This window comes from Chaetodon auriga, chromosome 12, assembly GCF_051107435.1.
Source record: "Chaetodon auriga isolate fChaAug3 chromosome 12, fChaAug3.hap1, whole genome shotgun sequence".
Classification (NCBI taxonomy): domain Eukaryota; kingdom Metazoa; phylum Chordata; class Actinopteri; order Chaetodontiformes; family Chaetodontidae; genus Chaetodon; species Chaetodon auriga.
The window spans coordinates 702938-727444 of NC_135085.1; the positions used below are offsets into that span (position 1 = coordinate 702938).

Genomic DNA, 24507 nt, shown 5'->3' on the forward strand with positions numbered 1-24507 from the left:
ATAATACATTATAATACATATTATGTAACTATATATTCTGTTAAATTCACTGCTGTTATTACTGTCTATATTTTTCGTCACTTTTTGTTACTTTTTTGAACAATTCTTGTACACATTCCGTGTTTGTCTGTATGTTTAATTGCTAGTGCAACAAAATAATTTCCCAAGTTGGGATCAATAAAGAAGCAGTCTAAAGTCTACCAGTTCTCTCCACACTCCAGTCATCCCTCATCCCCTGAGTCCTCAGTCTGCGGAGGACGAACACATGCAACTGGGGAGAGCTTGTTTGTCACCCGCTGAACGCCTCTGCATGATCCAGGCAGGTGAGTGCATTTACTGGTCAGATGGGTCATTTTTTTTAACTCGCTTTAATAGATTCCGGAGCAGAGGATAACCTGCTGGACAAACGAATGGCGAGACAGATTGGAGACTCTGGAGAAGCCTATTAAAGCCTACATTCTTAATGGCAAGATTCTTATGGAGGTAACGCACCGCACCACTCCTGTTAAGATGCAGATTTGAGGAAACCATCATGAAGAAATATCGTTCCTTATATGCTCCCCACTCTCCAATGGATCTCGGACATCCGTGGTTGCAATTCCACAATCTCCATATTGACTGGCTTCAGGGAAAGATTTTGGGTTGGAGTTCTCACTGCCATTCTCTCTGTCTCCGCTCAGCCATTACAGTTTCCAGTTCTGTCGCAGCCCCTTCTGAACCTCCAGATCTCTCTAGTGTTCCCTCGGTGTACCATGACCTCCATGGGGTGTTCAGTAAGGAGCACGCTCTGTCTCTACCCCCGCATCGTCCATATGATTGTTCCATTGACCCCCTTCTGGGCGCCCCTCTCCCCACCAATCAACTTAACAACCTGGCACACCCCGAAAGAGAGGCAATGGACCAAAACATAACAGACTGACTCATTAGCAACAAGTATTATCAGACGTACCTCTTCACCTCTAGGGGCAGGGTTCTTCTTTGTGGCTAAGAAAGACAAGACCCTTAGACCATGCATTGATTTGCGGGGTCTTCATGACATTACTGTCAAGAATAAACATCCACTGCCCTTAATGAACTCTACTTTTGAGTCTCTCCAGGTAGCTGCCATCTTCACCAAATTGGACCTAAGAAATGCTTACCATCTAGTTCACATCAAGGAGGGGGACGAGTGGAAGGCAGCATTCAATACGTCCTTAGGCCACTTCGAATATTTGGTAATGCTTTTTGGTCTCATGAACGCCCCAGCCGCATTTCAGGCTCTCATAAATGACATTCTCAGAGACATTATAAATAGCTTTGCCTTTGTCTATCTGGACGACATCCGGATTTTCTCTCGTTCTGCCGAGGAACATGAGACTCACGTCCGGCAGGTGCTCACTCGCCTGCTGGAGTATAAAGTGTTTATGAAGACTGAGAAGTTGAATTTCATGTTAAATCTGTTTCCTTCCTCGGTTTCGTCATCCAGGAGGGACGCCTGAAAGCTGACTCAGAGAAGGTGAAAATGGTGGAGCCAACTCCCGAAAAGAGTTGCAGCGATTTCTGGGTTTCGCGAACTTCTATCAAAAGCTTGTCCAGATTACTGCCCCATTGACTAAGCTAACTTCTTCCAAAGTGAAGTTTAGCTGGTCAGCTGAAGCAGACAGGTCTTTCAACAAACTCAAGGGGCTTTTCACCTCAGCCCCGGTACTTGTACAGCCTTACCCCAACAAGCAATTCATTGTTGAGGTGGATGCCTCAGACACCGAGGTAGGGGCAGTGCTGTCAAAATGGGGGGGTTCAGAGAACCGCTTGCACTCCTGTGCTTTTTTTTCCTTCGTCTCTCCTCTGCAGAACAAAATTACAATGTGGGAAACCATGAGCTGTTAGCTGTGAAACTGGCACTAGAGGAGTAGAGACACTGGTTGGAGGGGACTGAAGAGCCCTTCATAGTATGGACAGATCATAAAAACCTGGCATACATCAAGACAGCTACACGGCTGAACTCAAGACAAGCCAGGTGGGCCCTGTTTTTCAGCGGATTTAAGTTTTCTCTTACTTACGGTACCATCCTGCCTACTGATCGGGTAGTGTCAGCTCTCACCTGGGGAATTGAAGGGGTGTGGTTCAGGAGGCCAAACGACATCACCCTGACCCAGGTAACGCACCCCCAAAAAACTTTTTGTCCCTCCGTCAGTCTGTTCTCAGTTCTTTTACTGGTCAACCGCACTATCTCCCTGCTCTGTCGACTCTTCTAGTGGCTATCTCTAGAGGCAGACACCCAAGAGCATGTCGCCGGCTGTACCATCTGTGCACAGAGCAAAGCCTCCCATCATTCACTGGCTGGCCTTCTCCATCCTCTGGCTGTCCCTGGAAGACCCTGATCCCACATTGCTGTGAATTTCCTCACTGGTTTGCCTCCATCTGAGGGTAATACTGTCATACTCACTATCGTCGACCTCTCTGGCTGCACACTTCATTCCCCTTCACAAACTTCCATCTGCCTTTGAAACTACAGAACTATTAACTCAGCATGTCATCCGACTACATGGTATCCCCACGGACATTGTTTCAGACTGTGGTCTCCAATTCATATCACAAGTCTGGAAGACTTTTGCCAAAGTCTTGGGGGCCACGGTCAGTTTAACTTCTGGTTATCATCCCCAGTCCACCGGCCAGACAGAGAGAACAAATCAGGACCTGGAGACCGCCCTGCATTGTCTCACCACGGAGAACCCTGCTAACTGCAGCTGTCTCCTTCCATGGATCAAATACTCACACAACTCACTCACCTCCTCTGCCAGTGGCCTCTCTCCCTTGGCTATCAACCCCCCCCCGCATTCCCAGCCCAGGAGAAGGAGATTGCTGTGCCTGCTGTCACGGATCCTATGGCTAACATCAGGAGGATTTGGAAGGAGGCCAAAACTGCCCTCAAGTGCACCCAAATGGTGAAGCAATGATTCCCCCATGTCTCTCAGTTGAAACCTGTGTCCACCAGTACCCTTTGCCCTCCATCTGAACCCTCTCCGCCCCCCCAGCTCATGGTGACTATATCTCATGATATAGTCACCTCAAAGTATGATTACTCTACATGTGCTCATAACTGCTCATGGGTAAATGAGCTGCCATGGAATCAATGTCTACAGTATGGAAAGCTGCCCATATAATCATAAGCTGCTGCAAGCTACATTTACCTGCCCAACCAAATAAAAAGTAGCCTTTTTACGTGAATACATATGAATACGTATATTCATTAAAAATCATTAAAAAGCCAATGCCTTTTAAAACAATAGAATTCTTAAAAAGGTCACAAACATTTTTGTGTTATGACAATTGTGTACAATAACAAATAAAAAGTCTAAAAGAGCTATATCTGTCAAGTTGTGACTTCATTCATTCATCTTCTATACAGACTATCCCTTTTGGGGTTGCAGGGGCGGCTGGAGCCTATCCCAGCTGTCAACGGGCAAATAGCGGGGTACACCCTGAACCGGTCGCCAGTCGATTGCAGGGCCACATATAGAGACAGACAACCATTCACGCTCACACTCACACCTAAGGACAATTTAGAGTCACTAATTAACCAGAGAGAACCCATGCATGCACGGGAAGAACATGCAAACTTCACACAGAAAGGCCCTCCCTGACCCGGGGATCAAACCGGCGACCTTCTTGCTGTGAGGCACGCACACTACCTGCTGTGCCACCGTGTCACATTTTACTTCCTGTGTTTTCCTACCTGTGTAATTGTCTGATTGTTTTTTCACCTGTGTCACCTGTTTTCACCCCAGTATATTTAAGTTTGTGTGTCTCCCCTCAGTCTTTGCCCTTTTGTTGCTGTACCTTTTGTGTCAAGCATTCTTGTCAGTGTGTGTTTCCCCAGAGATTCTGTGATTTTTTTATGCAGGTCTCTCAATACTTGCCTGGAATAAACTGAGGAAAAATGAGAATAAATTCAGTAAAATTCCCCCTGTAAAGTAAAACACTCCTGGTTTGAGTGCAACACAGATTTTCTGACCAAGTAATTTAGTATTCTTTCACCCCACAATGTAGTCTTTGCCAGTGTATTCATTTCAATTAAACATGTAGCTGAAAGAATATGATGGACCCTACCTTATGTCTCAGTGTAGGGATGATTCTCTCATAGAACTCAGGATGGGGATGAGCCTCCTGGATCAAACAAAATAACATTAATGTTTTTTTTTGTTTTTTTAATTTCAAATCATGCAAAAGGTACAATGCATGACACATTGTATTTTTATGGTATACATGTACCATAGCAATGGCTTGGAATTCATCAGTTTACGGCTACACAATCAGCATTAAGATTAAGATAACAGGAGTATAAAGGGAGACATGGAAGAGAATAAAAAATACAAAATAAAAAATCTAGATACATATAAATCTATATATAATCTATACTATATATACAACAGATCAAAAAAATTAAAGGATCAATTAATCATCACAGTATAACACTAAGTCATTTAAACTTCAGGGATATCAATCTGTCCATTTAGGATGCACAAATGACTCAGTTACACCTGCTTTGGTGTAAATGAAAGTGACAACAGGTGCAATGGAGAGGCAAAAACAATACAATCCCCAAAAAGGGAATGGTTTCGCATGTGGTAGCCACAGGCGATTACTCTCTCCTTATCCTTCCTGACTGATACTTCTCTAGTTTTGAGTTCTGTTAGGGTGCTCGTCACAACTGGTAGCATGAGGTGGTACCTGCAGTCCATTCAGGTTGCACAGGTAGTCTCCAGGATGGCACATCCATATGTGCAGTGGCAAGAAGGTTTGCTGTGTCTCCCAGCACAGTCTCAAGAGCATGGAGGAGATACCAGAAGAGTGCTGTCCAGGGCCGTAGAACGGCATCAACCCAGCAGCAGGACCAGTATCTGCTTCTTTGTGCAAGGAGGAACAGGAGGAGCAGGCTACTGGTGTGCATGTTTCTGACAGGTTTGGTATTCGCCAGAGAGCACCAATTGGCAGGTCCGCCACTGGCACTCCATTCTCTTCACACATGAGAGCAGGTTCACACTGAGCACGTGTGACAGTTTTCAAAGAGTCTGGAGATGCTGTGGTGAACGCTATGCTGCCTATAACATCATCCAGCATGACCAGTTTGGCAGTGGGTCAGTGATGGTCTGGGGAAGCATGTCCTTGAAGGGTTGCACAGACCTCCTGTCATAGCCAATAGTACCCTGACTGCTGTTAGGTATTGGGATGAAATACTCAGAGCAATTGTCAGACCTTATGCTGGTGCATTGGGCCCTGGGTTCTTCCTGGTGCAAGACAATGCCCGGCCTCATGTGGCCAGAGTGCGTAGGTAGGCAGTTCCTGGATGTTGAAGGCATTGATGCCATTGACCAGCCTTGACATTCCCCTGACCTAAATCCAATTGAGCACCTGTGGGACAAGATGTATGGGACCAGGAGCTCACCAATGCCCTGATCCAGGTCTGGGATGAGATCCCCCAGGAACCATCTGTTGACTCACTGGGAATATGTCTAGACGTTGTGGGGAGTGCATATAAGCATGAGGGGGCCATACACACTACTGTATATATACTATACTACTGTATATATACACTACTCACAAAAAGATAGGGATATTTGGCTTTCGAGTGAAATTTATGGAAAATGTAAAAAGTTCACACTACAGTGATATTATATTATGACAGTAGGGCATTTAAGTAGAAGCATGCAATCATGATTTCCTCATCTCAAAAAATGTATTGAAACAAAAGCCAACAATAGTGGTGGGTATACCACAACAAAAAACGTTGATGCCTCAATAACTTGTCATGTGCCCTTGAGCATCAATTACAAATTAACAACAACATCTGATGCTGTTCACAAGTCAACTTATTGTCTGCCGAGGCATGGAATCCCACTTTTTTTGAAGGGTGGCCCTCAGGTCATTGAGGTTCTTGGGTACAGCGTTACGAGCCTCTACACAGCGACTTTGATCCCATAAGTTTTCTATGGGATTCAGGTCTGGAGAAAGTGCAGGCCACTGCATTTGAGGTACCCCACTCTCTAGCAGTTGTTCCCTAATGATGGGACCTCGATAAGCTGGAGCATTGTCATCCATGAAAATAAAATTAGGCCTGTGTTGTTCACGCAGGGGCACAATGACTGGATTAATGATGTTATTCAGGTAGTATGGGCTTGTCACTGTACCATTCACAAAGTGTATGTATGTGTGTGTGTGTGTGTGTGTGTGTGTGTGTGTGTGTGTGTAGCCTATGTATATGTGTGTGTGTGTATTTTCAATTCAATTCAATTCAATTCAATATTCCTTTATTTGTCCCGCGAGGGGAAATTCCAGAATACAGCAGCATTAGTAAAGATTAATATAAGAAGTGCATGCAAATTAGAAACAAAAACAGTATATACAAAAGAGTGAGGATTTTAAATAAAAATAAAACGAAAGAATTTGTAAAAAAAAATTGTAACAAATTGTAGATAGTATTTACAGACTGTTATGTACATGTTTTTATTGCACAGCTTATTGTCCAGACTATTGCACTGATTACTTGGAGTAGTTTTTATTGTACAGTCTGACAGCTGCAGGGAGGAATGACCTGCGATACCGCTCTTTCACACACTTTGGATGTAGCATCCTGTCACTGATGGAGCTCCTCAGTGCAGTGAGTGTGTTTTGGAGCGGGTGGGAGTCATTGTCTGTCATGGAGGACAGCTTGGCTGTCATCCTCCTCCCCCCCACCTCCTCCACCAGTTCCAGAGGGCATCCCAGGACAGAGCTGGCCTTCTTGATAAGTTTGTCCAGCCTCTTCCTGTCAGCTGTAGTGATGCTGCTCCCCCAGCAGACTACGCCATAGAAAATGGCAGAGGCCACAACAGAGTCATAGAAGGTCTTTAGGAGTGCCCCACGCACCCCAAAAGGCCTCAGCCTCCTGAGCAGATAGAGTCTGCTCTGTCCTTTTTTGTAAAGTGCAGTGGTGTGGTGGTGAGATGAACACCCAGGTACTTATAAGATGTCACCATCTCAATGTCCCTTCCCTGGATGTTCACTGGTGTTGGTGAAGAGTGTGGGCTCAGACGAAAGTCCACAACCAGCTCCTTGGTTTTACCTACGTTAATCTGGAGGTGGTTCTGCTGGCACCAGTCCACAAAATCCTGGATGAGTCCTCTGTATGACCTGTCCTCCCCATCTGTGATGAGCCCTACAATGGCAGAGTCATCAGAGAACTTCTGCAGGGGGCAAGTGGGTGACAGGTGGGAAAAGTCTGCTGTATATCTATCTATCTATCTATCTATCTATCTATCTATCTATCTATCTATATATATATATATATATATATCTATATATATATATATATATATATATGTATGTATGTGTATCTATATTATATATATATGTATGTGTATATATGTGTGTGTGTGTGTATATATATAGGCTGTTCGCCAACCAGACTCTTTAGCTATTGTCCTTGGCGACTTCAACAAAGGTAACCTCACTCACAAACTGCCTAAATACAGACAGTTTATTAAATGCCTGACCAGAGAGGAGAATATTCTGGATCACTGTTACACCACCACAGTCAGGGATGCTTATCACGCCTGCACGTGCTGACAACGTCATGGTCCACCTGATTTCTGCATACAGGCAGAAACTAAAGCTCTGCAAACCTGTAGTGAGGACATCAAGGAAGTGGACCAGTGAGCCTGTGGAGGATCTCCAAGCGTGTTTGGGCTCTACTGACTGGGATGTGTTCAGGACTGCTACCAACAGTCTGGATGAGTACACAGAGGCTGTGACGTCCTACACCATCTTCTGTGAGGACTGCTGTGTTCCATCACGCACCAGGGTGAGTTACAACAATGACAAAACCTGGTTCACAGCCAAACTCAGACAACTAAGGTTGGCAAAGGAAGAGGCCTTCAGGAGTGGGGATAAAGACAGGTTCAAAGAGGTGAAGTACAAGTTTAGCAAGGCAGTGAAAGAGGCTAAACGACTGTTCTCTGAGAAGCTCCAACACCAGTTCTCAGCTAACGACTCTGCGTCTGTCTGGAAAGGGCTCAGACAGATCACCAAGTACAAGCCTGAAGCCCCCCACTCCATCAGTGATCGACGCCTAGTCAATGACCTGAACGAGTTCTACTGCCGCTTTGAAAAACAAAGGGACAGTCCAGCAACCATCCCCCACGACACCTCCCAACAGCTCCAACTCCAGTCACCTGCACCAATGCCCACCTTAAAGGTCCCCCCCAGGATCCTGTTTGTGGATTTCAGCTCTGCTTTTAATATCATCATCCCAACTCTGCTTCAGGAGAAGCTCTCCCAGCTGAGTGTGCCTGACTCCACCTGCAGGTGGATTACAGACTTCCTGTCTGACAGGAAACAGTGCACAAAGCACATCTCTGATGCAAAGACCATCAGCACCGGATCCCCCCAGGGCTGCGTTCTTTCTCCTCTGCTCTTCTCCCTGTATACAAACAGCTGCACCTCCATTCACAAGTCCGTCAAGCTCCTGAAGTTTGCGGACAACACCACCCTCATCGGACTCATCTCTGATGGTGGCGAGTCTGCCTACAGGTGGGAGGTTGACCACCTGGTGACCTGGTGCAACCAGAACAACCTAGAGCTCAGCGCTCTAAAGACAGTGGAGATGGTTGTGGACAACAGGAAAAACTGAGCCCCACCTGCCTCCATCACCCTCTGTGACTCCACTATTGACACTGTGGAGTCTTTCAGCTTCCTGAGAACTATCATCTCCCAGGACCTCAAGTGGGAGCCGAACATCAGCTCCCTCATCAAGAAAGCACAGCAGAGGATGTACCTCCTGAAGAAATTCAATTTGCCAAAGACAATGATGGTGCACTTCTACACAGCCATAATTGAGTCCATCCTTACCTCCTCCATCACCATCTGGCACGCTGCTGCCACCGCCAAGGACAAGGGCAGACTGCAGCGTGTCATACGGTCTGCAGAGAAGGTGACTGGCTGTAATCTCCCATCTCTTCAGGACCTGTACACCTCCAGGACACTGAGGCGTGCAGGAAAGATTGTGGATGATCCCTCCCACCCCGGACACAAACTCTTCGAGACACTCCCCTCTGGCAGGAGGCTGCAGTCCATCAGGACCAAAACCTCATGCCACAAGAACAGTTTTTTCCCGTCTGCTGTCAGCCTTATCAACAAAGCCCGGAACCCCCCCGGACGCTCTTCACACTTTACCTCTGCCTCTACTTTTCACATTGACACTGCCAAACTCTGTGTGTTACATCAACGCTGAGCTTGGACTTCATTCTGAAAAAACAGACTGTGTTTCTGAAAAAAAAAAAGAAAAAAAAAAACTGTGCTTCTGAAAAAAAACAGACTTGTGTATATATATTTATATTGTTATATTTTTTTTTTTTACTTTTTAAATAGCTTTTTCTTAGTAGATGTGTCATGCACCAACTTCACCAGAACAATTTCCTCATAAAATCGTACTTGGCAATAAAGCTTTTTCTGATTCTGATTCTGAAACCCTCTTCTTCTCATTAAATTGGGCTTTCAGTTCCAGGGACACCCAGGATTTGTTGTTTGGGAAACACCGTACCTTTCTGGTAGGCACAGTGTTTTCCACACACAGGTTGATGTAGTCCGTAGTGCAGGTTGTCAAACTGTCATTGTCCTCCGTGTGTGAACTGCACAACATTTCAGTGCCATACTGTACTTCTCTGATCATCTTCCCATACCTGATGGTTGGCAGTTGTTCATTCACCAAAGGTATGTATGCAGGGAGCAGATGAGCCAGGTTGTGGCTAGAATGGCCCAGGGGGGTCAGATGAGCTATTAGCATCCTTTGTGTTGGCATACGGTTAGTCCAATGTTCTGTTGTCTCCAGTGTGGCATTTAATATACTAGGTGAAAGTGGGGAGAGTGGGGAGAGTAAAAGACAGTTAAGTGTGATTGAAGTGTCCAGATATGACAAGGAGGGCCTGGGGGTGCGATGTCTGCAGCTGTGAAAGCACAGTGTATAGGAGCTTACATGCTGCAGCATCGGCCAACGAGGGGATGTACACTGTAATCACAATGATCACAATGTGAGAATTCCCTTGGGAGATAAAACGACCATGCTAACAGCTAGCAGCTCAATGCTAGCATCATCGCAAACATCGCTATGCCCCCACCTTTCCTCTTACTGCTCTTTGTCACTCCACTGTCCGCTCTCAGCAGTTGAAAAGCCGCTAAAGCTTCGAAAACATTTTCCTACAGTGATTACAACAACTAGTGTTTCACTATCATATTGATATCATTATCACTTACTGGGTGATTCCATTTGCACCAGTTTGGTAATTTCAAGACTCCAAACAAACAAATTTGTGTTGAGCAGAGTAGCACACCTGTGGCTCCATTTATGCAGTTCAGGTAGAGCAATTTGTGTAGTTTTTCAGTCAACATGAAACTGAACAATTTGCATGATTTAGGCTACATACACACATACACCTTTTTCAGATCACTTAATTAAGCCCTCATATATATTGAATTCTGATTCACTTTGATATATACACCTCATAAAAATTCAAATGAATAAAATTTTGAGTCTGTGCTGGTTCAAAATGAATGAGTCTTTCTAATGCTTTTTTAGGGATGTGTAAAGTCCTTTCCTTTCAGTTGATTTTATATCTACAACCATGTAGTAGCAATCCATCACTGACATGGTGAGGAAAGAAACAATAATAGGTCAGTGTTATGCAGCCCTCATCAGAATTACTGAGTCAATGATATTTCATTTACACCCTCTACTGACGAATGCAATTTTACTCAACTGTTGGACCATCTCAATCACACCTTAAATGTATTCAGCGGAGATTCACACTTGTCAACAACAATATGGCACACAATGGACATATACTGCACAGAGTCACAGAGTCTCCACACTGAGTGGTCTATTCCCTACTATACAAAATATTAAGTTTTTAAATGCTTATTTGATTTCATAGCAAACCGACATATTAAGAACTGGAGCAAACAGAAATGCACAATTATTAGGAAGGCTCATGTTGCAAAAAGAAGATGCAGAGGATTCATCGAAATTAAAATCAATTACATGTAACTAGCTAGTATACACAAACACACACACACACACACACACACACACACACACACACACATACACACCTTAATAAGCATTTCTAGTTCCATCCTCAGGCACATCACTTCTAGCGTTACTGCAGCAACTCGACCCACATCAGGATCCATAACATCATCAGGGAAGCTGAGCCCATCTGGCTGCTGGTTGGAGTAACCATAGAGACAGAGCACTGCTCGTCCTCCCTGGGAGCAGAAAGAACAAATGGGTGTAATGTGAACTTTGGTTTATTTTTCAGCTGAATATGAAATTAGACCTTCCCAGGTTCTTTACATAGAAGTTCTCTCAAGCAGCATGAAAAAATCATTTCTTGGGACATCATCATCATTCAGAAAAAAATATCACAGTCTCAGGATAGGGTAAACACACATTTGGGACAAGATCAGGACAGGATTAGGACAGGTATTGGACAGGTTCATAGCAAGATTGGAACATGTTTCAAAGTAGTTTCAGTGTAGTTTCTAGGCAGATTTAGGAGTGGCTCAGGACAGGTTTGGGACAAGATAGGAACCAGTTCAAGGCAGGTTCAGGGAAGTACAGCATTATCAGCAATCAATGTCACAGGACTAGGTGGAAACAAGTTACACGATGTAACTTTAGATAACAGGGCTACTTACCAACTGAACAATGTGGCAATTTGTAGACTGGCTAAACATGCCATCAAAATGTCATGAGAGCTTGTACATAATGATTTACTCAGTTCTGAGTTCTTTTGATCCCTTGAGTAGTACATTCTTCTGTAGTGCTTGTTATACTCTACCTAATACTCTACCATACTCTTTAACTTCTTCTTTCTTTCTTTCTTTTTTTTTGTTTGTTTACCTGAATAGCATCAACGGTGGCCCTGAAAACTGGGTTGTTGTGTTTCACAGTCCTCCAGTACTTTGGCCTGTTGGGATTTGTCAAGTTACAGCCATACTTTTCCAGGATGTTAAATGCTGTAGACAAGCGCTGGAGAGACGCAAGAGTCTAAAAAAGAAGGAGAAGAAGAAGAAGAAGAAGAAGAAGAAGAAGAAGAAGAAGAAGAAGAAGAAGACTTTTTTTTTATTTTTAAAAGTTACATTAATTTAAACATGTTTCTTTTCAACTAAGCATGTACATAAATAAATTTTTTTTCTTTAACAGAGACACTCTAATTAAGACAGCTGTTGAATATCAGCTCCTTGTTGGACACAAAACATTAAAATGGTCTAAGGTCCCCATGGCCTTGTGGAAGCAGAACTCGAGCCTCAGCCTGGCTCTGATGTTAGTCCTCCACATGGCCAGAGGGTCCAGGTCTGGTCCATCCTGCAGTCTGTCTCTACGTGTAACGTAGATCACCATCTTGGCTTCCCCAATGGGAAAATTTACCAGTTGGCACTGGTTAACTGGGCCAGTAAAAACAACATTGAACAGATTAAAAATTCCAGTTAAAAAGCTAAAAAAACACTGTCAGTCTGTTGCACTCGGTAAAAACATTGAAAACATTCTCGGACAGACCACACAAAGGACAACGGTTTAAAACAGTGGGAACTATTACAGATAAAAACGCATTGGTGGCAAGCACCATGTAAAACTCTCCACTGTAAGTCGCCCATTCTCTTCTTCAGTAGGGGCTTGTAAAGAGTCCTCCACTGGGGGGTCTGTCCCCCAGTCTGTCTGTCCACACACTGACCAGTCTGTCTGCCAGGTTCTTTTTGTTTATGTTTTTTTACACACAGTTTGTACAGAGTCTTTTTGTCAGCACCGTGCAGGGCTAGCTCCTGTGGATTGCGCATTAAAAGTGGCCCTCCCAAGTCTGCAAGTTGGGTTCTCAGGTGAGTTTCAGGGAAGGTGTCTGTGGGGTCCGGCTGCATCCCTTCCCCACTGTACTGCAGCAGAAGGCTTTTCTCGCGGACACAGAGTTTCTGCTTCCACGGCTCCAGGCTCCTCTGGACCAGCCGGGCAGAGCACAGTCCCAGCACAGCGCCTGTTGCCTGGATGTCTGACAGTGCCGGCCCTGCTGCTTCCACCAGCTGCTTTAACTCTACAGTTCATGTGCTGCATAGCACCCTCGTCAGTCCTGGGGTGGAATCACAGCTAACATCCAGGCAGGCACCACACACCAGGGGCTCCTCCAACAGCCAGTACAGAGCGAGATGTTTCTGGGGTCTTTTAAAATCAAAGACAGCAAAAGATTTAAGAGTACTTTGATAAAAAGGAGGTAACCCACCTAAATTTAAAAACTTAAAACCAATTAAAAACAGAGCCGCATCCAGCCCAAGGTTGTTAAAACGCCTGAGGTTAGAGCTGGCCATGTCCCTCCACACCAGGTCAGGAAGTCCTGAGAGGAACCTCTGCACAAACTGTATTCTAAAAGTGGCTGTTCTACTGGCCAGGTGGACAAGGCCCTGCCCCCCCTCCTCTCTGGGTAAAAACAGTACACTCTGTGGCACCCAGTGCCAGCCGTTACAGAGGAACTCCACCATCCTGCTCTGGATGTCAGCGAGCAGGCCTGATGGAGGATCTAGGCAGGCCAACCGGTGCCACAACAGAGAGGCTACAAAGTTATTCAAAATTAACACTCTGCCTCTGTAGGACATTGCAGCCATTTTAAAAGCTTACTTTCCACTTTTTCTGTTAAATTTTCACAGTTATTTTTTACAATGCTTTCATCTCCCAGAAACATCCCCAGGTATCTCAGCCCATCTCTCTTCCAGACCAGGTTCTGGGGGAGAACTGGAAGGCTGTGGGGCCACTCTCCCACTGCCAGCGCCTCACTTCTACTCCAGTTCACTCTGGCTGAGGATAAAACTGAAAATAATTTTTGTTAGTGTTTTATATCATCTTGGTTCTTAATAAAAACAATAACGTTGTCAGCATAAGCCCATAAAACCACTCCTTTTTTCAAACCTGGTAAAATCAATCCTTTAGTATTTGAACGTATTTTGAGAAGGAGGGGTTCCAGGAAGAGTGCATAGAGCATCCCTGACAGAGCACAGCCCTGTCGGACACCTCTATGCACTATAAAAGGAGTACACAAGCTACCGTTCACCTTCAGCATACTGTCAATGTCCTGGTATAACACCTGACTCTCGCCGATGAGACCAGCACTGAACCCAAACTTCCCCATGGTTTTCCAGATAAAGCTGTGTTCAACATGGTCAAAAGCCTTTTCTTGATCTAATCCAATCCAGTGTTCAAACCCAATGAATGGGAGACTTCCAAAACGTCCCGAATCAGGTAGATGTTATTTACCATGGACCTGGCAGGCATGCAGTAGGTCTGGTCCTGGTGGATGACCTGCTCCATGGCCATTCTGAGGCGGAAGGCCAGGGCTTTGGAAAGGATCTTGTAGTCTGTACACAGGGGGGATACAGGACGCCAATTTTTTATCTCCTGCAGGTTACCCATCTATTCCCATGGCCTTGTGGCCCTGCATGGCCTGGAGGGCTACATACAGTTCCTGTATGCCCAGTGGACATTCCAGCTGGGAGTTAGTCTCTGTAAAGACCTGAGGTAGCTCTGCAAAGAACTCCTCTAACGGCTCCTCGTTTTTGCAGTAGTCACTTGCAAACAGCAATTAGTAAAAACCTGCTGCTCTTTTGCAGATCTGTCCTGGTTCACTTAGTTCCCCTCCTATGTCCGAGAGCAGCGAGTGGATCACTCTGCTCTGCCGTTTTTTCCTATCCAAACCAAAGAAATAGCCAGAGGGAGCATCCATCTCAGAGATGATCTGTATCCGGGACCATACCAGCACACCATGGACTTTAGTGTAAAGCAGGTTGACTAAAGCCATTCTTTTAGATTTGGGAGTTTCAAAATACTTGTTTCCCCGTGGACTCAATCTTTCTAAATCCACAACATCGGTCTCCAGATCTCTGATCTGATCTATATTCCTACTTCTCACTGTTTATTTTACATACTGTTCATTGATACACTGTATATACCATAATTATTCAGCTGTTCATTTTAATATTCTTTAAGATAATTGTTAATTATTTCACTACATACTCTTCATTTATATATATACATATACTGCACATATATATACTTTCTATACTTTACTATTTTCTACCCTGTGCTGAGCCTGCTGCAATAGAAATTTTGTTTGGTGTACACCTGCTGTTTACTGAATGACAATAAAGTTTGTCTATGTCTATGTCTATGTCTGATGACTCAGGATACATTGAGTGTGTGCTGCTGGCATAATAATCTAATCTGGACCTTCCCATGGTCCCACCACTGCCTTAGACAGGTAAAATCCTTCTTTGTCTGTCTAAAAGCTTTCCAGAAATAATTTAATGCTTCTCTAAAACTTTGGTCAACTGTTAAACCTGAATTAAAATGCTTTTGGGTACAATATTTCCCGTGAAAACACTACATAAAACCAACGAGTGATCAGTAAAAACCAACAGGTAAAATCTTACATGATTACATTAAAATGATGTTTAAAACTATAAAAACGATCCAGACGAGCTAACGAGATTTTGTTTTCACTCATGTGGGACCATGAGTACTGTCTGGAGCCTGTGTGCATCCTCCTCCATATGTCCACCAGGCCATGGGCAGAGACCAGCTGCCTCAAAGCATGCTGGGAAGCTGGATGAGGCTCTGCATGGTTCCAAACTAAAATCTCATTTAGAGTACAGTTAAAATCCCCACCAATAAAAACATAATTTCATGACCCGAACTGTTTCAGTTTTTCATTAATGTTTTCAAAGAAACGCCTTCTCACTGCACCACTGTTAGGAGCATAAATATTCATAAAAACAAGGTTAAAATGATCAAAAGCAGCCCGTATTAAAAGGCAACTTCCCTGGATGACATGTTCTGTGTCTACAAACTTAGGAGTGAATCTCCTGGAGAGCAGGATGCCCATCCTGGCACTCTGTGCTGTGCCGTGACTTAAAAAGACTTCCCCTCCCCATTCCCTTTTCCAGTCCATCTCATTGTTGATATTGCTGCACAATTAGGACATCTAACTACTTTAGTTTGGCTGTGTCGTATAGTAGTACTCTTATTTTTTTTTTTTTTTTTTGGCCCCATTCAAATTTAGGGACCTGATTTTAAAATTATTCATAAAAGAGAGGTTAAAAACTATACTAAAAACAGCCAAAAGTGTCAAAAAAATTCTAAAATGTTCCATTAAAATCTATTAAAATTGTGCCAACTGTTTTCTAACTTTGAACATTACTTTCTTCAGTCTGTACACTTCTTGGTCAGTAAAACCAGAGTGAGCTTTATGTTTTATATGATGCCTTTGTTGATGTAGAGAAAAAAGTCAAATCTGGAAAGAACTGTTCAAATTTGACATTTTTCAGACTTTTGGTCTGTCACAGGAATGTTTTAAAATTAGCAAGTGGGTAGATGAACTCCTGACTCCCTGGCTGAGTGTTGGAGACGCTGCTGTGGTCAGACACCCAGCTCTCACTGTCGCTGCCGTCTGAGTCCACGCTTCCCCCCGCACTCAGCCTGCCCGCCTGCTTACAGGCCTTAGCAGCAGCTACCACCTTCTTAGGAACCTTCTTACCTGGAGCCTCCAGCTCCATCTCCTCAGCCTCACCCACCTGCTCACTGACTTTACCCACCTCACCTCTCTGATCACAAGCCTCACCTGTCTCACCCATCTTACCTGCCTCACCACACACCTTCTTCACCACACACACTCCTGCCTCACCTCCCTGCTCACCATTCACCTTCTCCACCACACACACTCCTGCCTCACATCCCTGCTCGCCACTCACCTTCTCCACCGCACAGACTCCTGCCTCACCTCTCTGCTCACCACTCCCCTTCTCCACCACACCCACTCCTGCCTCACCTCCCTGCTCACCTCTTTTTGCCCACCCCCCTCACCTTCCTGCGCTCCCCCTTCTCACCATTCTTCCACTGCTGACACACTCAGGCTGCTTGTCAGAGCCGCAACCTTGCAAGTCCGCAGTATCGGCAGCACCCGCACCGGGACCCTCGGCACCAAGAGCATCCGTGCTGGCAGCCCTGGCGCCAGGACCCGGCGGCTCCACCTACCAAAGCAGTAATTTCCTGGGGAGCACTGAGGTTACTTCCATAGCTGCGCAGGTTTGGTGCCTTGGGAACTGGGAAGAGAGGTGCAGTCGAGGGTGTGGCGATGCAAGCAAACAAGTGGCATACAGTAATTTTGGTGCCAAGAATGAGTGCGTCTGAGAGCAGATCAACAGCTTAGCACACTTTTGTTCCATAATGTTTTAGTCACACAGTTTAGTGATGGTACACCAACATACACCTCTCTAAAATCCCACAAACCCCTTCATTCAATTATTCATATTTTTTCAACCAGCTGACAAGTGACCCTGTTCGCAAGACAGACTAAAAATAAATGACTGATTCTCTGTAACCATTCTCTGCTACATCAAAACTGCAGCAGTTGCGGTATAATAAGGTGCATATCCAAAATATACACAATGACAGAAATATAAAGAGGTTAAAGGTAAGGATGAAACCTATCTATTAGAAGCAGTTGAAGTAGAGGTGTCTAGAGAGTGTATAGTTTTGATTAAAAATGTTCATCAAAGATTATGTCGCACACAATGTCCCATTATTGCACATCATGTTGTAAGTTGTAATTGTTGTGGTGATTCACAAAGAGACAGGAATCCAGAGAATAAAAGGGATAACAAAGCTAAACAAATTCTAAAATGGGGGCTGGAGCCTCTACTGCCCATCTCTTGACACCAGGCCGAAAAGATGTTGTAAAGATAGATAGATAGATAGATAGATAGATAGATAGATAGATAGATAGATAGATAGATAGATAGATACTTTATTCATCCCTAAGGGTAGTAAAAACTTAAAATGTCGGAGGAGTCACGTGGGTACGGCGAACAAGATGGCGGCTGCTTAGGGACTCTCCACTCCCCAACATGTTAAGTTGTAAATTATTTTAAAATACAGGCTCGTATTTGAGTAAGATTCACCTCTGTTTCGAAAAATATAGTGTTGGCGTTGTGTTATTGGAAAGAACCAATCAGAAATAGGCGAAATGTCGTTGTCAAAGTATTTTAAAAGCACAGGCCGCACAGCGACCCGGAAAAGCCCCCAGAATGAGGAGGATCTCCCTGTCTCGACAATTTGTTCATGGAAATCATTAAAATGAACACCAGACTGATGAGCGTTGCAACGGATGTCTTGACTATTAAGGAGACTAAGACGGAGTTGAAAACAACAGTGACTGTTATGCAGGAGAGATTGTCGGAAGCCGAGACATGCATTATGCGCCTGGAGGAAGCTGCAGAGCGGTCACACACTGACAAGGACAAGAAAAGTAAGCTAATGGTTGATATATGGGTGCATATTCAAGCTATGGAGAATCACAGCAAAAGGAACAATGTGAGGCTGGTAGGCTTGAAGGAAACATTTGGGACCAATGGGACATTATTGAGCTGCATTCAAAAAATTCTAGAAAAGGGGCTGGGAGTTCGGGCTGATGCTGCTGAGTTTGAAATCGAGAGAGTACATCGGCTGTTCACACCTAGACCCAGATCGACCGCCGAGACCGGTGATCATACAGTTTCTGAGAAAAAGTGATAAATGCGGCAAAAGAAAAACGAGGCTTCGAATGGGACCAATATCGGCTGTCAGTATTCCCTGATATGACGAAGAGTTGGCAGAGAAGAGAAAATCCTTCACCTCCGTGAAGCGCAAGCTTCGGGAGATGGAGGTGAAGCACACCCTGGCCTACCCGGCCATGCTGTGGTTAAAGTGGCAGGGGAAAAACACGAGTTTCACCACAGCAACGGCGACAGACAAATTCATCAACAACAACGAAGGTTGAACATCCAAAGAGGGAGGTGAGCTGATGGATGTGTGTGTTCAAGAGCCCATACATGTTGTAAAGATAACGTCGGCGGGAGTTCCACTTGGCAAAACTGCCACCGAGGGATCATACGCGGGAGGAGCGGTAACCCACGGACCAGATAAGGTTTTTTTTTCTGTTGGACATTTAAAGCTGCACATGACAGTTTCAGGACTGTCAGACGTTGTTTGGCCTGAATTTTGGTTTAGTTTAGTTATTTTTTCTTTTTTGTTTTGTATTGGAAATGTTCCCTTTCCAGGTTATATGTTCATGTTTTTGCAAAGTACAGGGCCTCAAGGAGTGATGCCAATAGGTGTGGACATCTTGAACATGCACAGTATTGTAGACATGATTATGGAGAGATATCTGAACAATTATGACCAGGAGATGCATTAAGTACATGTCTTGGAATATTAATGGAAGTGGAAATCCAGTCAAAAGGCATAAAATTCTATCATATTTGAAGACTAATAAGGCAGACATAGTTTTCATACAGAAAACCCACCTAAATGAGGGGGAGGTGGAAAAATTTAAAACTGGTTGGGTGAGACATTGTTTTTATAGCTCACTTTCAAGTTCCCACAACAAGGTTATGATTTTGATCAATAGAAACATACATTTTGTGCTGCTTAAAGAGGTTAAAGATGCAGAGGGACGAATGATATGTGTGCAGGCATTAATAGAGGGCTTACAGGTGATACTGTGTAACATTTATGCACCAAATAAGGGGGATCCCCACTTTTTTCATGAGGTGAATAAGATTTTAGGAGAAATGGATGGGCAAATAATACCGGCAGGAGACTTTAATCAAGTGATGGACTCTATCTTAGATAAAAGTTGATTTAAGGGCCCACTGATGACTGAAGACAGGAAGCAATCCACGTGTTAAAAGAGGACAGGGCACTTGTAGATGTCCGGAGACTTACTAATCCTCGAGAGAGGGAATACACGTTTTTTTCCCATTGTCATAGATCACACTCCAGAACAGATTTCTTTTTAATTGCAAGCCCCTTAATAAACAGTGTGGTTAGTTGTGATATATGATCTATTGCTGTTACAGACCATGCAGCAGTGGAAATGTGAATGACTACAGGATCAGATATGGGTAGGAGTTTTAGATGGAGAATGAATATGTCTTTGCTACAGGCTTTAGGGTGCTGTTAGGTAAAGATTTGAAATCTTTCTTTGAACTAAACATAGGCAGTACAGAGGACATTGCAACAGTCTTGGAAGCCTCAAAAGCCTATATAAGAGGGAAATTGATAGCACACTCTGCTCTGGAGAAAAAAGAAAACCTGAATAAGATAGGAAATTGGAAGGTGAAATTAAATTAAAGGAAAATGATTTGGCGCAACAATTTTCAGAATCCAAATATCAGGAACTTTGTAAGCTTAAGTTTCAGCTGCATAATATCTATTAAAAAAAAAAAAGGTAGAATATTCCTTATATAGATTGAAAACTACTTTTTAGGATGGGGAAAAAACAGGAAAGATATTAGCTAGACATGTGAAAGGAAAAGACTCCTCAAGCATAATCTCAGTTGTTAAACAGGGGGATAAACTGGTAACTTCAGCAACAGACATAAACAAGACATTACAACAGTATTATGAGAAACTATATACATCAACAGTATCTTGTAGTGATAACAAAAGGGAGCAAGAACTGTTTTTCTCTAATATTGATATGCCTAAACTTTACACAGAACAAGCAAGGAAGTTAGAGTCATCTATAACTGAAGGGGAAATAAGGAAAGCTGTATTATTAATGAATACTGGGAAATCGCCAGGTAATGATGGTTTTCCTGCAGAATATTATAAAGAATAAGATGTGGTGTGTGGTGCCCCCAGTTCACCTCCATTTTCTGGAGGGAGTTCTGCAACCTGTTGGGAGCAACAGCCAGTCTCTCCTCCGGGTTCCACCCCCAAACCAGCAGCCAATCAGAGCACATCAACCAAGAGAAAGAGGTGGCTCTTCAACACTGGGATGTCCCCTTTCCGGTGTGTCTACAGCTACTGGCCTCCGTTATTCCCCAGTGAAGAACGGGAGGCCTGCTGCCCCTCATCCAGCGCTGCAAACGCATCTGGTCCCAGGCCTGCAATGCCCTGCTACAAGCTGTAGAGTGCTACTCTGCCCACGCCAATCGCTCCCCTGCACCAGAGTAAGAAAGGTCTGGCTATCCACCAAGGACCTACCCCTCCAGGTTGAGTCTTACAAAAAGTAAGTGACTGCAATTAGGGGATCAGACTCAGATAACTGGTTGTACGTGAAATGCTGTGAGCATCCCTAAATTGTATAGATGAAAACACAAAAGTGAATATTAATTCAGCATTTAGTTTATTTATGTATTACTTGAAAGATATGTATGCGTGATTATGAGAGAGGCTGCTGGCAAGTTAGACAATTGGCACGACAGGGTGATTACAAAATGGATGAGAGAGATAGTATAAATACATTGGTGGAGCAATGTCTTTGGAGTGACTTTTCCCGTTGTGTGATACACTAAATTTTGTGACCGACTAAATATTTGGCAATATTTATTTTATACTCTTTGTATATAATGTACATCGCCTTGTACAGTTGATTTTATTGTGTATATTTTTATCTATTGTTAATTATGTTTAGTATCCTTTTTTACTGTCTATTATTGTTCTACTTGTTCTGTTTTTCTTCCTCTCCTTTTCAATTCTGGTGCTATAACAGGTGAATTTCCCCAACGTGGGATAAATAAGGTCTTATCATTTGCATGTGATAGTGTATGTGTACTTGTTCTTTCTCACCTCCTTCCTGTTTCTGCCAAAGCTGTTTTCTATGACCATGGTCTCTGCAGTGATGTGGTGGTATTTGGAGCAGGGTGGTAAGGGCAGATTAGCCATTGACATTACCCCGGCCCGCACCTCCACCACCCTGCCACCAGAGTACAGACAAACTTCAGCCCGACTCCGCACCTCCTGCAGCTGCTCCGACAGAGATGGCATTCTACGCACAGAACGTACAGACACAAATTCAGTGACTGATATCTGTATGAAACTACAGCACAGATGCATTTACAATAAATCATATACATTTATAAAATATCATGTTATCTAGATATCAGAGAAATGAGGATTCCTTCAGAGTTTGGTGTTTGCTGTTTGCAGTTTGGACCAAAGTGGTGGGGTGGACCAGTATCGTGGACCGGTGGACTGGTATTGACATTCCACGGGCATGCCTAAAAACAAAATGTATCAAAAGTTGCTACTGGATGCTTTAGTCTTATTCTTGTTTACTTATTCTTTTGCCAGATGTTTCTTTATGGCTGCAACTATATTGTCTTTAATGCTAATAGTTTTGCTATTAATGGACTGATTATTGATTTTATTAATGTATTCTTTTTTGTATATAAAGGGTAAAAAAAAAATATGTTAAGTGTTAATTTCATTATCCCAAGATCCAAGGTAACATACTCTTGTTTTTTTTCTGACCAACAGTCCAAAATGATACTCAGTTTACAATGACATAAAACAAAGACAACCTTTACATTAAAGAAACTGCAACCAGTGAGTGGTTGATATTCTTGCTTCATTTTCAGTTCATTGATACAAATCTCTTCTGTAATGCTTTTCTTGTGTGTGGAAAACACTTCATTATAGTTTACATGTCATTATGCTTCCTGTATAAATCTTGCTAGCGTGAATCTTGATTGACATCACAATACAACATATTGCAAAGCAGCAATTTATTATTACATTATCTTTAGTTTAGTTTCCCCATGATTATGGCTATTGGGTGCAGTCAGAGCAACATAAGATTGAGTCAGCAGCAGGGTTGGAAGGAAAGACAGTACATTTACTCAAGCACTGTACTTGTGGACAACTTTGAGGTACTTATACTACATATACTTAAGGTCCACAAGCTACATGTGTGCCTTACATTTAACTTTCAGCTGAAGATACACCTTTCATTGCAGATAAAGATTTTCAACACAAAACATAGAGTCCATAAAATGTGTCAAAGAGGGACCATTTATTCTTAAAGGCAATGTTTTAATTTTCATATTATTCATGTTTAGATTATTTTTACCTCAGGAACATTTGTAATGCTGCACTTATACTATAATACTATTACAGTATTTCAACAGTCACTGCGGATGTCATCCACTGTGCAGCAGGTTACATGAACACTCACGCCGTGGTGAAATCAGGAGTCAGTGAAGCTGTCGGTCTATGCTCGTGTTGTTTCCCTACCTCTGGTCTACAGGAACACAGCAGTGATCAGGGGCTGCTCCACACGGTCCTCCTTCCTCACGTTGATTTCACGCCAAGCTGCGAGCGAGACAACGCCGAGTGTCCGTCTCTTTAATGACGTAATGCAAGGTCGTCAGTATTATAGCAGTAATGTACCTATCTACCTGTAATGTAACCATTCTGTGGCTACTTTAACCGCAAAATGGTACTAAAAATGGTCCAGTACATCCAAATCCAATCCAAATCACACGGGGGTCTCTCCTCAAGCTCGAGCAAAACATGGACGCATCGTAGATGACGTCATCCATAGGTTTGTGAACCGATGCTTTATGGCTATGTCATTATTCAATTTCAGCTTTTTATATTACATTTAACTGTCATTCAGTTAGCAATAGGTAAAACGCAAGTACGTGATGTTTATTTATCTCAAAGTTGGCCATTAAGCTATTTATATATAAATTACATGATGCGGATCACATAACTCATCTACCTACTTAGTTATGAAGGGTTCGAGCACCGACCGGTGTGAAGGCTATTTTGTAAGGAAATATTATTATGATGATGGTGATTATTATTATTATTACATCTCACATTTAATTGCGTTTTTTATTTAATTTTCATTCTTTTTATAATGTTAAATAATAATCCACAATAATAATAATAATAATAATAATATCTACCATGGAGCCTATGATTTTGCCTGTAAGCTAAATAAAAAGGAGGGAAAACACACGCTTTACTACTACTATTTTGTTGAGCAAGCACGTTTTGTTCTTCATTCTTTTTATGCAATTATTTTTGTCATGGATGTCACGATTTCGCACGTTGAGCTAAATAAAAAGGAACAAACCTACAACTACACAAAAATTACTTTTATAATCATGTTTATTATTCTTTAAAACATTTAAAAAATACTGTTTTGTGTTTAATTCACTTCTTACATCTAAGCAGCATCAAAGTGACAGCAGACAATGAGATATTTAAGTGATATAAAATATCAAAACATTCAATAAAAATGGAACTTAAAATTGTATCTTAATATGTTAGTATTTGTCACAGTGTCACCAGGAAGGTGTGTTAGTGTTGTTCCTATATCGTAATTACTCTTGGGCCATCATTGGAATTGAGCAGGCTTTGTAAAAGGTCATGGTGGATGATTTAACCACAGGATTTTCACCTGGGGACTGGTGTTTGTGTCCAATGTGGAGCTAATTGTTATATACAGTACCAGTCAAAAGTTTGGGCACACCTTCTCATTTAATGGTTTTTCTTTCTTTCTTTCTTTCTTTCTTTCTTTATTTTTTCTAAATTGTAGATTAATACTGACAACATCCAAACTATGAAAGAACACATATGGAATTATGTAGTAAACAAAAAAGTGTTAAACAAATCAGAATATG

The 24507-nt window shown here is 43.0% G+C and overlaps 1 protein-coding gene across 5 annotated transcripts in view; it reads right to left on the reverse strand.

The window, feature by feature from the left end:
- rnf31 (ring finger protein 31) overlaps positions 1 to 23400 on the reverse strand; it is a 104433-nt gene extending 81033 nt beyond the window's left edge. For 4 of the 5 annotated variants that reach the window (XR_013077900.1, XR_013077898.1, XR_013077899.1 and 1 more), the window contains exons 1-5: positions 23108 to 23400; positions 21662 to 21860; positions 11915 to 12061; positions 11122 to 11277; positions 4090 to 4146 (exon numbers count right to left, since the gene is read on the reverse strand). Coding sequence is in view for 2 of the 5 variants with exons in the window: in XM_076745921.1 (XP_076602036.1) it covers positions 4090 to 4146; positions 11122 to 11277; positions 11915 to 12061; positions 21662 to 21859 (558 nt within the window). In the remaining 3 variants the exon portion in view is untranslated. The remainder of the gene's footprint in view (positions 1 to 4089; positions 4147 to 11121; positions 11278 to 11914; positions 12062 to 21661; positions 21861 to 23107) is intronic. The other variant, XM_076745922.1, reaches the window with a different exon arrangement.
- Positions 23401 to 24507: the final 1107 nt, after the last annotated feature.